The 16,322-nt window shown below is 42.0% G+C and overlaps 1 protein-coding gene across 1 annotated transcript; it reads left to right on the plus strand.

Annotated features, from left to right (window-relative positions):
• The first annotated feature begins 13,270 nt into the window (after nucleotides 1-13,270).
• LOC142985806 (uncharacterized) lies at nucleotides 13,271-14,026 on the plus strand. Its single transcript, XM_076134051.1, has one exon. The coding sequence runs from the start codon at nucleotides 13,271-13,273 to the stop codon at nucleotides 13,811-13,813; it is 543 nt and encodes a 180-aa protein (XP_075990166.1). The 3' UTR covers nucleotides 13,814-14,026.
• The last annotated feature ends 2,296 nt before the right edge of the window (nucleotides 14,027-16,322 follow it).

Raw genomic sequence — 16,322 nt, forward strand, 5'->3', positions numbered from 1 at the left:
ATTCTGTAGATAGGTGACCGCATAGTGGTATTTGAACTGAGCGTCTCCGTGCTTCGGAGGGCACGTAAATAGTCGGTCCCGGTTGTTGTCAAGTAAGATAACAGTCGTTACGCCATGTCAAAGGCCTTTCGGGTGGCTTGAACAACTTTGACACTATGTTAACCATATAAAAGATAGATAGATAGTGTAGTGTAACTTCTTAAATCAGAAGGATTTATTATTGTATATTAAAATGTATATTTATAGAACTTAAAACTAGAACTTAAAACTAAAACTTAAAACTATTAAAAATTTAATACAGTTAAAATTATGCTAACTTAACCTATTGTATAACTAAATTACATAAAAAATAAAATCAAAATTATTATAACATTAAATATTACATGTCGACAAACATACCTATTCTGTTATTAGTTAGCGAGATCGCTAGTGGGCGGAGTCAACGCAGCCGAACTTACCCGAACTATCCCGAGCGCCGGCCAATGCCCATGCGCCGCGCAATCGTTCGTTGACCTCACCAGTCCGCTCTTAATACTGTTTGACGCGAGACGCATGCCGCTTTAATAACCGCGACTATATGTTCTATGTTCCGGCCTAACGTAAATCTAATGTTATCATCCAAAATCAGCCATCAATAAACTTTATAAAAACTTTTACTTCCGAGTGAAATCATTATTCCTCACTTCCTGCCACGTACATATGGGCGCGTTAGTGCCATCTGTCGGCAGTCATTGTGAACTACTCATTTTAATTGATTTTATATTGGTATTCCAATTGATAATATAATAATAAATATCGTATGTAAAATACATTACACTGATATGTAATTGTTAATTATAAATATGAGAGTTAATTATCAAACTACGACAGTTAATAGATATTGTATTGAATATTGTAATGTTTTGGAGACGCTTGATATTACATTGTTAATATGAAGTTAAATAATCTTTAATAATTACAACTAGAATTATGACTAATTTATGTTACCATTCTAAATCATATTGCTAGATACTTATAGTATTTAGCAATACTTCATTTCCTTTATTCGCCGCCAGTGGCGCCATCTTGAACGGATGATGTAAGAATAAAGTTGGTTTTATATTGATTGAATTAATGTTATTTGTCTGATTTAAATAACTTTAAGCTATGTTAAATTCATAGAAATATTATAGTTGAATATTAAGCTATCTATTTTGAATTATATAACTGTTATTTAATTATTTGTCATATAAGAAGTTGTAATTGGTTTTGGCGGTGGCGTCCATCGACGGGAACCGATATGTCGTTCACTTCCACCTAGACCCGACACGGGAGAGAGTGCTGTCACGTAAAAGATAGATTAAAGTTATTAAAAGGAGTGGCCGTGAGTTTCTCGCTAGCTCTTCTCATAAGGCTCTACCCCTTTCCGAGCTAGTGGTAGATTCAGTAATTAATAAATGACTTGATTTGGACTGAAGATATTCCATTGGTAAAACCATGGAACCTACGGAATCTCCGACAGCAGCGGTGGGATCACAGCCCATAATACCTCCGAACTTCTGGATCGAACGACCTTCACTGTAGATCAAGTGATGGGTCTCTTGAAACTCCATGAAAAGTACTGCTGCGGCGAGCGCCGGGCTTGGGTCGACACTTGGTCGCTACACTCAATCACGTGGGACAAGACAGCTCGACCGGTAGCTGCAGATGTCGAGGTGGTAAGCACTAACACAGGTATCACAGGTATTTATCCTGAGCATATTAAAATTTGATTATTTTAAGGGAATTTCCCAGATTTGCTTCTCAAGCTAGTTTCAGTACTTAAAACTCTTCGGAAACGCTTTATCGTTAACGAGGATGATAAACCTAATGATATAAAGATTGAGAATACACGTTTTACGGTACCTTCGAAGGACCAACACATGTGCTTCCTTTGCCATAAGCCGGGTCATTTTTCCCGGGACTGCAAGAATCCGACTCCATTTTGCCATCATCAATTAATAACACCTCAGCCCTTAGTTACACAAATGCTAATATGATTACTGTCTTTGGTAGGGCCAGTCTAAGAACAATTGTTACCTCGGTCAGAGTGAGGAGTGTGTAGCCTCAAATAAAACTATCAACCATTCATCTAACAGCAATGTAATTCTAAATCGCAATAATTTACAACAATTGCTTTGAGCTTAAACGTGTGGTAAATGAGAATTATTATCACTTATTACCTAATTATTATAGTTAGGCTTAGTTTGATATCTTCAATAATGTAACCATAAGTATAGACAAAATATATAACAATCTCTAGTAATTATTTGTTATATGAATAAGCTTGACATCCACTTTTCATATAGACAACTAGCTGACCCACGCAACTTCGCTTGCGTCACTTAAGAGAGAATGGGTCAAAATATTACCCGTTTTTGTAACATTTTTTATTGCTTCTCTGTTCCTATTGGTCGTAGCGTGATGATATATAGCCTATAGCCTTCCTCGATAAATGGACTATCTAATACTGAAATAATTTTTCAAATCGGACCAGTAGTTCCTGAGATTAGCGCGTTCAAACAAACAAACAAACAAACAAACTCTTCAGCTTTATAATATTAGTATAGATGACCTAGGAAATGGGAGAGTAGAGGAGACGGGAATTCTTGTAAAAATATTAAGTATTTCATGTATTAAATATAAATATGTTAATATGTAATAATGTATTAAATAGTGGTCAAGTTGTTGATAAAATTGTTGAAGTTTTCAGAGCATACTGAAGGTACCATTTAATCATTTTTAGGTTTAAATAACATATTTTCCGAGTGAGCTTTTCAGGTAACTACTTACTTAACAAAAAATTCAAAAATATTTGTTTGGTGGGAACCTATGATCCCTTACAAAGTGATATAGAAGTATGGTATCAATATCAAGCATTGCACTACCGATCCTATATTCACCAATAACATAACGCTAAAATGATGGACTTGAATCTTATGAATTAAATTCAAATATTGTTTGAGGCAAGTATTCTCTTAACAATAATTGTTCATTTTATTATTTGAATATGATATTTAACCATTCCTATTATTGATATGTATTTGCATGCTGTAATGTCACGGTGAAATGTGTACTGCTCCTATAAATTGATTTTAATATCTTTGTTATTACCACATTTCTGGCAAGTAAGTGATTATGATTAATATATCAAACCAAATCAAATCCATAAATCTGGTTAAACTTATTGATTTCAAAAAGTTAGATATGGTTCCTGGTTTCCATGGTCCTGCTATAAGCAAAGACTATTGAAAATACCGTGCTAATCTTATAACTAAATGTGTTTCACCTTAGGTGAAAAATAGAATATTGTTTTAGTTCTTAATGATATTTAGTTTTTTGAATTTTTGTTTTTAGTATAAATCCTGATATCTAGGTTTATACTGCAGGGATGAATTCTGAAATTTGACAAGATTAACATGTGCAGTATTTTTTAGTCCACATAAGTTCTTTCTTCAAAACTAGTACTGCATATTTACTGAAATATTTTAGGCTATGACTAGTTCTTCAGCAGATTCCTATAAATATAGAAAAGTCAGCTCATTTAATAATTTAGCGGGCTATTTCAGATAGTTTTAACCAAACTTCTGTACAATCATAGTTCCTTTGTATAATTTAACTGAGACCAGCGTTCCTTTCAACAGATTGATCAACATGAACCTGTATGACTGAAATTAAAATGTGTATTCGGATATAACTATATTTTGTAATTAATAAATCAAACTTTTTAATTTGAACCGTAATATCACTTGCCAGGCCTGACCATAACTGATTGAACCTTTCATATTAGTTGAATAAAAGCCCTCTGGAGTTACAATTGGCAGAGAGATTACCCATCTGCTATTAATAAATTAAATGTCAATAATTTAATGCGAAATAATATTGAGGAAGTTACAAGGAATATTGCTTGGAATAAATTATGGATGGACGAGCGGTCCTTTAATAAAAAAAAAAAAACTTGTTTTGATAAATCTCTAGTGCTACAATTTATAAATTTAAACTTGCACATTGTGTGATGATTTGATGCCCACACAACTCAACTCAGCTTGTAACTTGAAGGGTCTAGATTTTAGAAGTGTTGCCTAATGTTAGATGCCTACCAGCTAAAGTGTGTAAACATTTGTGGCTGCTTAGTAAAATTGCAAATCACATTGCTGCACCTGCACCTTAGTCAGACTTAATGATTCTGACAATTCAGATAATGACCGTATGGGCAGAACCAAAAGAGAGCTATAAGAGCCATGTGTGACTAATGCAAACAGATTTGGATTCATGTAGAGACTATTTCATTAAACTTGAAATATTAAGAGTAGTTTTGCTGACTAATGATTTCAGCAAATTATAATTTCTTTAACATTATTCTTGAAGCTATATTCTCATTCTTATTTCTTTAAATTTGTATTGTTATAATATTTTGTGACGTTATTAATGTTATAATGTTAATCCTATTGATATTCAATTGTGCGTGTGTATGTATTATGAAATGTTTGTATATTCAAATAGTGTTGATTAATGCTTACTAAAATGTTTCTGTGACTCATTGACGTTAACTGTATTTTATATACACAAATTTATGTTTTATTATGAAAAAGAAATTATTGTAACTTTGATTTTGAACTTAATTCTGAGTTACAAATTTGACAATGTGATCCATGACAACTTAATGTGTTCATTGGCATTTAATCATTTCTTTGATTCTTATATGATGGTGTGATTTCTATTATTTGATTTCACAAGATTATGTATTGGTTCATGATTTTTTGAGTTGATTATGTTGTTGACTCATGATGCGATGCATGTGTGTATCTTTATTTTATGTTTTTTTTATTCCTATCCAAACCATCCCTCCTTAAACGCTGGCTGGCCACCATGCGTATCCTTATTCCTGGTCTTGGTGGCTATATCCTGAGGGAACAGGTGATGCCTTTGGGTTTGGCTAGATCCCCATGTGGGTGATGCCTTGTGTTGGCTAGATCCCCATGTTGGTGATGCCTTGTGTTGGCTAGATCCCTGAATGGGTGATGCCTTGTTGGCTAGATCCCCTCGTGGGTGATGCCTTGTGTTGGCTAGATCCCTTGTGTTGGCTAGATCCCCTCGTGGGTGATGCCTTGTGTTGGCTAGATCCCCATGTGGGTGATGCCTTGTGTTCCTATCCAAACCATCCCTCCTTAAACGCTTATTCCTGGTCTTGGTGGCTATATCCTGAGAGAACAGGTGATGCCTTTGGGTTTGGCTAGATCCCCATGTGGGTGATGCCTTGTGTTGGCAAGAGCCCGAAGTGGGTGCTGCCTTATGTGTTGGCTAGATCCCCACGTGGGTGATGCCTTGTGTTGGCAAGAGCCCGAAGTGGGTGCTGCCTTATGTGTTGGCAAGAGCCCGAAGTGGGTGCTGCCTTATGTGTTGGCAAGAGCCCGAAGTGTGTGCTGCCTTATGTGTTGGCAAGAGCCCGAAGTGGGTGCTGCCTTATGTGTTGGCAAGAGCCCGAAGTGGGTGCTGCCTTATGTGTTGGCAAGAGCTCGAAGTGGGTGCTGCCTTATGTGTTGGCAAGATCCCGTAGTGGGTGCTGCCTAATCAATTAAATGTCTTAGAGTTCTTGTATATGGTTCATGCTTGAATGTAATTACATAATAACAATAGACAGCGCAAGGGACGCGCTGGAGTCAGTCTGGCCGTATGGGCGCGTTAGTGCCATCTGTCGGCAGTCATTGTGAACTACTCATTTTAATTGATTTTATATTGGTATTCCAATTGATAATATAATAATAAATATCGTATGTAAAATACATTACACTGATATGTAATTGTTAATTATAAATATGAGAGTTAATTATCAAACTACGACAGTTAATAGATATTGTATTGAATATTGTAATGTTTTGGAGACGCTTGATATAACATTGTTAATATGAAGTTAAGTAATCTTAATTACCACTAGAATTATGACTAATTTATGTTACCATTCTAAATCATATTGCTAAATACTTATAGTATTTAGCAATACTTCATTTCCTTTATTCGCCGCCAGTGGCGCCATCTTGAACGGATGATGTAAGAATAAAGTTGGTTTTATATTGATTGAATTAATGTTATTTGTCTGATTTAAATAACTTTAAGCTATGTTAAATTCATAGAAATATTATAGTTGAATATTAAGCTATCTATTTTGAATTATATAACTGTTATTTAATTATTTGTCATATAAGAAGTTGTAATTGGTTTTGGCGGTGGCGTCCATCGACGGGATGCTATGTCGTTCACTTCCACCTAGACCCGACACGGGAGAGAGTGCTGTCACGTAAAAGATAGATTAAAGTTATTAAAAGGAGTGGCCGTGAGTTTCTCGCTAGCTCTTCTCATAAGGCTCTACCCCTTTCCGAGCTAGTGGTAGATTCAGTCATTAATAAATGACTTGATTTGGACTGAAGATATTTCATTCGTAAAACCATGGAACCTACGGAATCTCCGACATACACTAAATTGGTGACCCCGTTTTGAACATGAGCGATAGCAGTGAATCGGTACATACTGGTGAATCCCATCACAGCAGTCATGTGACTATGCGGCCGATCAAGAAGACGCGTCCATCTCCTATGAAAAGTGATGTCGCGGTACCTCCAACATCGGACATACGGCGGTTTAGGATTAAAGTGCCACCATTTTCTCCAGAGGAACCGGAACTATGGTTCGCACTACTCGAGGGCCAGTTCGAGACATATGGCATTAAAGATGACTCAGCGAAATTCACCCAGGTCCTCAACAACCTTGATATAGTGCACGCAAAAGCTGTCAAGGACCTCATCGTCTCCCCCCCTGAGCGGCACAAGTATGCAAAAATAAAAGCGGAACTCGTACGCAGACTTTCGGCCTCTCACGAGAAGAAAGTGAGGCAACTCCTAACCCACGAGGAGCTCGGAGACCGGAAGCCATCACAGTTCCTGCGCCATTTGCAGGATTTGGCTGGACCATCTGTCCCGGCAGACTTTGTGAAGACGATCTGGAGCCAGCGCCTACCCAGCAACATCCAGACGCTGGTTGCCTCACAGCCAACACTTTCATTAGAGCAATTGGCTGACCTAGCTGACCATGTGCATGACATCGTTACGCCGTGCAACGTGGCAGCAATGTCGACGAGCGGCAACAGCGACATCAGCTCTGAAATAGCTGCATTGAGGAAGACAGTAGAACGCCTGGCTCTCAAGGTCGACGAACAACGAGCACATTCACCACATCGTGCATCATCCCGCAGTAGGTCGAGGCGACAACCGCACGGTTCTGCACGTCACCACTCTCCTTACCGCACGAGGTCAAGATCGGCTTCAGAGCATAAAAAGTACCCACTGTGTTGGTACCATTACAGGTTCGGTAATAGGGCCAGTAAGTGTTTAAAACCGTGTGACTTTTCGGGAAACGACGCGGGCAGTCGGTAATGGCGGCCGACGGCTGTCCAGATGTGGGTCGCTTATTCGTTACCGACAAACGTACGCAAGTAAATTTTTTAATTGATACAGGTAGCGATGTATGTGTCTATCCAAAATCTGCATTATGTGAACATCGGCATAAAACGGATTATGAGTTAACTGCAGCAAACGGGTCGACAATTAGTACATACGGTTTTATACACTTAAACTTAAACCTAGGTTTGCGTCGCGATTTCACCTGGCAATTTATTGTGGCTGACGTCACTAAGGCGATTATTGGCGTTGATTTTTTATCTCATTTTAATCTTACTGTGGACATCCGCAATAAACGCCTTATTGACGCCAGCACTACACTTTGCGCCCCGGGTTTGCCTGCATTAGCTACTGGAAATATTTTATCAATAAAAACTATTGTAGGTAACTCAGTATATCATGATGTTCTTTCAAAATATCCTGAAATTGTTAATCCATCTGGCATACATCGCAACACCAGACATAATACACAACATCATATACGCACCACACCTGGGCCACCAGTATCATCGACTCCACGTAGATTGGCACCGGACAAGTTAAAGATAGCCAAAGCTGAGTTTGAAGGTATGTTAAAGGTAGGTACCTGTCGGCCTTCTGATTCTCCGTGGTCATCACCTCTTCACCTCGCACCAAAAAAGGACAACAGCTGGCGTCCGTGCGGAGACTACCGTATGTTAAATGCCCGCACCGTCCCTGAAAAATATCCAATCAGGCATATTCATGATGCTGCCCACAATTTAGCTGGATCCAAGGTGTTCTCCACAATAGACCTGGTTAAAAGTTTTAACCAAATTTCCGTGCATGAGGATGACATTCCGAAGACCGCAATCACTACGCCGTTCGGTCTATACGAATTTCCTTACATGACGTTTGGTCTTCGTAATGCCGGACAAACTTTTCAGCGTTTCGTGGACGAGATGCTTCGGGGGCTGGATTTCGTTTACGCATTTATCGACGATTTTTTGGTGCATTCTCCAAATGAGACCCTTCATCGGCAGCACCTGCACCAGCTGTTCACCAGGTTGCAGGAATATGGCATGGTTATCAATGTCAATAAGACGCTTAACACACTGCCCCGCACCACGCAGCGTAGCGCGTGAATGCGTGTTCGAACGTTGCTTGTAAGTATCTCCGTTTGTATGGAAAACACGGACAGTCTAACACAGAAAATGCATCCACGCGCGTTCATGCGGATCACGCGCATACACGCGTGTTTCCATACAAACATAGATACTTACAAGCAACGTTCGAACACGCATTCACGCGCTACGCTGCGTGGTGCGGGGCAGTGTGTTAATCGCCTTAGTGTGTTTTTGGTGTTAATGAGGTAGCATTTCGTGGCTACAGCATCTCTGCTCAGGGCACTAAACCACTACCAGCCAAAGTTGAAGCCATTAAAAAATTTCCCATCCCCAGGACAGTCAAGGAACTGCGTCGATTCCTCGGAATGATAAATTTCTATCGTCGATTCATTCCAAGCGCAGCGGTTCATCAGACCAAACTTAATGCTCTTCTCACAGGTTCTGTGAAGGGCTCATGTCCAGTCAATTTAACAGCTGAACAGCTGGAAGCTTTCGACGCCTGTAAAGATAGTCTTTGTAAGGCAACATTGCTATCGCACCCCGTTTGCGACGCACAGTTAGCCTTAGTAACAGATGCTTCAGACAAGGCGATCGGCGCCGTCCTTCAACAGCTGAAAGAAAATTCTTGGGAGCCTCTTGCGTTCTTCTCTCGGAAGTTATGTCCTTCTCAGCAGAAGTATTCCCCTTACGACAGGGAACTTCTCGCTATTTATGAGAGTGTGAAGCACTTCCGTCACATGCTTGAGGCTAGAGCGTTTACAATTTACACAGACCACAAGCCCTTAACCTTTGCCTTCAATGCTCATAAGAATAACTGTTCTCCTAGGCAGTTCCGTCACCTAGACTACATTTCCCAGTTCACCACTGACATTAAACATATCTCAGGTAAGGATAATGTTGTAGCTGATACTCTTTCTCGTATAGAAGCTGTTGAGAAAGCTGCAGACGTTGCTCGAAGCTCAGAACGCGGACAGTGAAATGATGACCCTTTTAGATGGTAGCACATCGCTACGCCTTAGAATGGTGAGTTTCCCCGGTCTTGAAGGAAAGTTATGTTGTGACGACAGAGATGACAAGTTGCGACCATTTGTTCCTTCTCACCTTAGAGATCAAGTCATAAGCAGCGTCCATTCATTTAGTCATCCTGGCGCTAATGCTACAGCCACGCTAGTGTCCGATCGCTACGTGTGGCCAGGCGTTAAGCGAGATTGTCGGTTATGGGTACGCAGTTGTCTTGAATGTCAGCGGTCGAAGGTAACCAGGCACGCTGCCACTCCTTTAGGTTCCTTTAAACTTCCAAAGGCAAGATTTTCTTTTGTCCATATTGATCTTATCGGACCTCTTCCAGAATGTCAAAACTACCGGTATTGTCTCACAGCTGTAGATCGCTTCACGCGATGGCCAGAGGTAGTACCGTTAACAGACATTACCGCAGAGACAGTATCTAAGGCACTTCTCCATGGTTGGATCGCACGCTTCGGTTGTCCAACGGACATAATAACCGACCGTGGGAGACAATTCGAATCAGCTTTGTTTAGAAATTTGTCTCATTTAATCGGGTTTCAGCATCGTAAAACCACAGCGTATCATCCACAATGCAATGGTTTAGTTGAAAGGTTTCACAGGCAGCTAAAAGCAGCAATTGTTTGTCATGGCAGTACATCTTGGGTGGATGCATTACCACTCGTTTTGTTGGGTATCCGTAGTGCAATTAAAGAGGACCTCAAAGCGTCATCAGCTGAGCTGCTATACGGAGAACCTCTTCGTCTTCCATGCTACATTTTTGAGCAAGCAGAAGAGCAGATCCCTGATATATGCGATTATGTGTCGCGGCTGCGTAGTTTTGTTAAGAACCTCCAGCCGTTACCCACCAATCAGCACTCTGGACGTCGTGCAGCATTTATTTTTAAACAGCTTGCCACATCTTCTCACGTATTTCTTCGGGACGACACTACGGTAGGGTCACTTAGACCAGCGCATTCTGGTCCCCATGAGGTGTTGAAGCGAGGTGAAAAGGTTTATAAGATCCTTTATAAAGGAAACGAGGTAACAGTATCGATAGACCGATTAAAACCTGCCTACATACTTCATGACCCAAACACAACTCATACACCTCTCACACAACAAACTTCAAATATACCTCGTCAATCAATCACACATAATACACAAGCTCCAAACTCATCAAACACACCTACACTTGCACATGGTAATGCCAGTAAAAGAACCAGGTCGGGACGCAAAGTTAGGTTTCCTGACTATTATCGCCCGTAGGACGGTCTCTGGAGGGGGGTGATGTAGTGTAACTTCTTAAATCAGAAGGATTTATTATTGTATATTAAAATGTATATTTATAGAACTTAAAACTAGAACTTAAAACAAAAACTTAAAACTACTAAAAATGTAATACAGTTAAAATTATGCTAACTTAACCTATTGTATAACTAAATTACATAAAAAATAAAATCAAAATTATTATAACATTAAATATTACATGTCGACAAACATACCTATTCTGTTATTAGTTAGCGAGATCGCTAGTGGGCGGAGTCAACGCAGCCGAACTTACCTGAACTATCCCGAGCGCCGGCCAATGCCCAAGCGCCGCGCAATCGTTCGTTGACCTCACCAGTCCGCTCTTAATACTGTTTGACGCGAGACGCATGCCGCTTTAATAACCGCGACTATATGTTCTATGTTGTATGTTCCGGCCTAACGTAAATCTAATAATGTTATCATCCTTCTGTGCTGAGACTATTATGTTGTGTACATGCCATCAATAAACTTTATAAAAACTTTTACTTCCGAGTGAAATCATTATTCCTCACTTCCTACCACGTACACTAAAATAGCATACTAACTACGAGCTAACTTCACTTCATATGTACCCAGAGCGAAAAAGAATAAGATCATCTTCTGACAGATTTGGAAAATCGTCGAAAAAAGGCTGATCGCCGGTGATACGTTGGAATGCTGCTCTTTGTCTATTCATATTGTTACGGTTGTTGTTTATGTTGATGGCATTGCAATCGTTATAAGAAGATGTAACGTTATAACACAACGTTAAATGCATTACAGACACGAAATAATCATTTTTATGTTCTATGAAATTCTATTATATTTACATGTCAATATATTGTTTCCTAAAAGAATTACAGCGAAACGTTCTTAGTAAAAGTTGTTCCTAGTTATCATTACTTTAATTTGACACTACTTTCATTAATGGCCGCCGACCGCCCAGAAGTGCCCATTCTCCTTTACCGATAAATTTACCGGAGTTATTAAGTTTTATCTCTTTTTGTGTAAAACCTGATCGTTCTTTAAATATAATTATGATAAGAATATAATTCCCGAATTCGATTCATCTGTAGCGGCTCGCTACATACAGCGACAACTACTAGGACCAGCGCGCAACCAACCACCACGCGCAGTGTGACTGACGTCACAAGTCCTAGATCGCGCTATCGAAGTTTGCACGGCAACTGACTATATATACAAGTTCCCGACTACAACAGTCGGGCAGCCTAGGCCCACCAGGCACGATCACCTCGCCTGGTCGGAGGATCCTCCCTTTGGTTGGAGGAACATGATCACCTCGTTCCTCCACAGTGGTGACCCCGACGTGATTGGAAGCAGCCTTCACGAAGATCAGACCAGCAGCAGCAAACCTTCACACCCTCATCACTCCTCACTCCTACAGCAGCAGTCGTACAACTCCAGCCAGCATCTTCGGCCACACCAGGGCACTCCACGAACATGTCGCTCACGCACATGACTGGCATACCCTACGGCCTCAGCGGCATCCAACCTGGGCATCATCGTCACGCTACTCTGACGCACCCAGGGCACCGCAACGCTTCGTCTCGACTCACCGCAGACAACAAGCACCTCGCCCCGACTCACTGGGGACACTTTACCGCACACCGTACACCGCACACCGCACCTCTCAGACTCACTGGGACTAGCGGCATACAGTTCCGACTCACTGGGACTAGCGGAATTCGAGTTCCGACTCACTGGAACTCATCAATGCATGGCACTGGAGAGACTGACTGACATGAAGAGAAGATCGACCTACGGTCTAAGGGAGAGTGCATGATACAGACTGAGTTGAGCAACGTTCCAGTCTACTGCGACGTGTCGCAATCTACACATCGTCCGTACGTAACGCCTAGATTCCGCAGGCAAGTTTTCGACATGCTGCATAGTCTTCACCATCCTGGCAGTTCTGCTACAGTGCGACTGGTGACACAAAGATTTGTTTGGCCAGGGATTCGAAAAGACTGTAGAGAGTGGGCACGGCATTGCGTTAAATGCCAAACTTCTAAAGTTTTCCGTCACACCTCTGCCCCCTTGTCCTCATTCCTTCCTCCTTCCTCGAGGTTCTCCCATATACACCTCGACATCATAGGGCCATTACCTCTTTCTGATGATTACAGGTATTGCCTCACGGTCGTCGACCGGTTCACTCGCTGGCCCGAGGCATTTCCGCTGCGGGACATCACTGCCGAGACCTGTGCTGCTGCTCTTGTGTCTGGCTGGATAGCCAGATTTGGCTGTCCTGAGCGGGTGACCACCGACCGTGGCTGCCAGTTCGAGTGCCACCTTTTCAAGGCTCTCACTGCTTTGATTGGTGCGCACCATCTCCGCACCACAGCCTACCATCCCGCAGCCAACGGCATAGTTGAGCGCTTTCATCGCCAGGTCAAGGCGACGCTCATGTGCCACGCTCCTGCTTCCCAGTGGACCGAAGCTTTGCCACTGGTACTTCTAGGCATGCGTAGCGCCTGGAAAGGCGACCTTCAAGGTTCTTCAGCTGAACTGGTGTATGGCGAACCTCTTCGCCTACCCGGTCAGTTCCTGTGCCCTGATGACGACTACTTAACTGCTGACGTCACACAGTACGCGACGCGTCTTCGCGCGTACATGGCGAAGCTGTCTCCACGTCAAACTTCCTGGCACGGCGCGTCATCATTCTACGTGCCACGCGACCTGCACACAACCTCACACGTTTTTGTTAGACAGGACCGCGTGAGAGGCGCTTTGGAACCACCATATGCTGGCCCCTATAAGGTTGTCAGCCGACAACCCAAGTACTTCACCTTAGAGGTCAACAACAAGTCGGTGACTGTGTCCATCGACCGGCTCAAACCGGCGTACATCGCAAGGGAGGCTCAGGTTCCAGCTGAACAGGTCGACGATGACGTCAAACGCACTTCCAGTGGCAGAAGAGTTCGCTTCCCGGATTATTATCGCCCGTAGTCACGGTCTCCCGGGGGGAGTACTGTGGCGATCAACCACCACGACAACGATCAGCGAACGTCGCGTCAAGATCGCCCGCTACCCGCTCCGCTTATGCAACTTGGGCCAACAGTTGTTTACAACTTAGATGCTTACACGTGCCGCAAGTTTGACCGCTGTTCGTCCTTCGGCGCGTGCGCAGGGCCTCGAGCGCCGGACCGCGGCCACTTCTTCGCCATCCTTCTAGCTACGCGTTGCTCTGTATAAATTCTTTTAACTTGCTTATTGCTCCGCTTTCATTAATTGTATTTATATTCATCTTTAGTTACATTAAATTCATTCATCAAATCATAATAATATAAATCATTTCGCGTTATCTATTAATTCTCATCCACAATCACCTATAATCATCAAGCACAGTGCTGCTTAGTAGCTGAGTCAATTCCCTGCTTAGTGGTGGGATAGGTAGCATACCTACTCCTACAGTGGTGACCCCGACGTGATTGGAAGCAGCCTTCACGAAGATCAGACCAGCAGCAGCAAACCTTCACACCCTCATCACTCCTCACTCCTACAGCAGCAGTCGTACAACTCCAGCCAGCATCTTCGGCCACACCAGGGCACTCCACAAACATGTCGCTCACGCACATGACTGGCATACCCTACGGCCTCAGCGGCATCCAACCTGGGCATCATCGTCACGCTACTCTGACGCACCCAGGGCACCGCAACGCTTCGTCTCGACTCACCGCAGACAACAAGCACCTCGCCCCGACTCACTGGGGACACTTCACCGCACACCGCACACCGCACCTCTCCGACTCACAGGAGTTAGCGGCATACAGTTCCGACTCACTGGGACTTGCGGCATACAGTTCCGACTCACTGGGACTAGCGGCATACAGTTCCGACTCACTGGGACTAGCGGAATTCGAGTTCCGACTCACTGGAACTCATCAATGCATGGCACTGGAGAGACTGACTGACATGAAGAGAAGATCGACCTACGGTCTGAGGGGGAGTGATGTAGCGGCTCGCTACATACAGCGACAACTACTAGGACCAGCGCGCAACCAACCACCACGCGCAGTGTGACTGACGTCACAAGTCCTAGATCGCGCTATCGAAGTTTGCACGGCAACTGACTATATATACAAGTTCCCGACTACAACAGTCGGGCAGCCTAGGCCCACCAGGCACGATCACCTCGCCTGGTCGGAGGATCCTCCCTTTGGTTGGAGGAACATGATCACCTCGTTCCTCCACACATCTATTCAAAATCACAGATTTGATACGTGGATAATTAAGGTGTGGAGTGTTCTCAGATTTACGGTTGGTCTGATCTACAAACAGCCCATTTTGCTTTGCCACGTCTGGTCGGTCATGCCAAAAAGTGGTATGAAGGATTAATAAGAACAATAAAATATACATGGCTAGAATGGCAAGAGCACTTAAAGCGTGCTTTTCCTACTGATACTAATTATGGATCCTTACTCTCTGAGATGTTAGACAAAAAGTATAGACCTGGGGACTCTCTTGACGAGTATTATTATGGCAAAATGATTTTGTTAAATGCGTGTGATATTTCCGATAAGAAAGCGGTCGATTGCATAAAACATGGCTTAGAAGATCGCACCTTGAGAGCAGGTGCATCATCAGCCCGTTTTACTCAACCAGAAAATTTACTAAAATAACTGAAGGGCGATGTGTCGCGAACAAAGAGCATTGATGCCTAAAATAAGTAAAAAAAAATCCTTGGCAGGTTTGTCTATTGTCTGTACCAATTGTAATAAAAGCGGACATCGCGCAAATCAATGCCGAAAATCAAATAATTCATTACTGACATGTTTTAATTGTAAGGAAACGGGTCAAGAGTATTTCAGTGTACTAAACCAGTTACAAAATGCGATAAATGCCAAAAATATGGGCATAAGACCGAGGATTGTTTTTCTTCTAAAAATAAAACTCCCGATTCTAATAAAAGAGTAATGATGACTTGTTCTACAAATAGTTCCAGAAGTAAGTATTATAAAGACGCGTATATTAACAACTGTGATATAAAAACACAATGTTTTATTGACTTTGGGAGTGATTGTACGCTAATTACTGACAAGTTAGTTCACCAATATAGTTTAAGTGTTTGTCGTGAGTCGTCACCGGTTATAAAAGGAGTAGGTGAAACCCATATTAAAACATTGGGCAAAACGAAATTTTTATTAACCATAGACGGTGTAGAGGCTTTAGTCAGGACATAATATATATTGTGCCTTCACATCAGTTGCATGTACCTATGCTTTTTGGGCAGAATTTTACCGAATTACCACACATTCTAGTCATTAAAACTGATGGTACCCTAAACATATTAAACCGTAATGATTTTTGTAATGATATTTTACCTAAAGTTGATTACGAATATATTAATACTATTAAGTTATTTACAAGTTCAGATTATACTTGCACAGATAAAGGTCAAATTAAATGTTATACTGAGGATGAGGATTCTGTTATATTTGGGTCAGGTAGTTAGCGA

The sequence above is a fragment of the Anticarsia gemmatalis genome, chromosome W, assembly GCF_050436995.1.
Source record: "Anticarsia gemmatalis isolate Benzon Research Colony breed Stoneville strain chromosome W, ilAntGemm2 primary, whole genome shotgun sequence".
Taxonomy (NCBI): domain Eukaryota; kingdom Metazoa; phylum Arthropoda; class Insecta; order Lepidoptera; family Erebidae; genus Anticarsia; species Anticarsia gemmatalis.

Coding starts and splice junctions, on each gene's coding strand:
- LOC142985806 (XM_076134051.1), top strand. CDS start 13,271: ATGTGCCACGCTCCTGCTTCCCAGTGGACCGAAGCTTTGCCACTGGTA.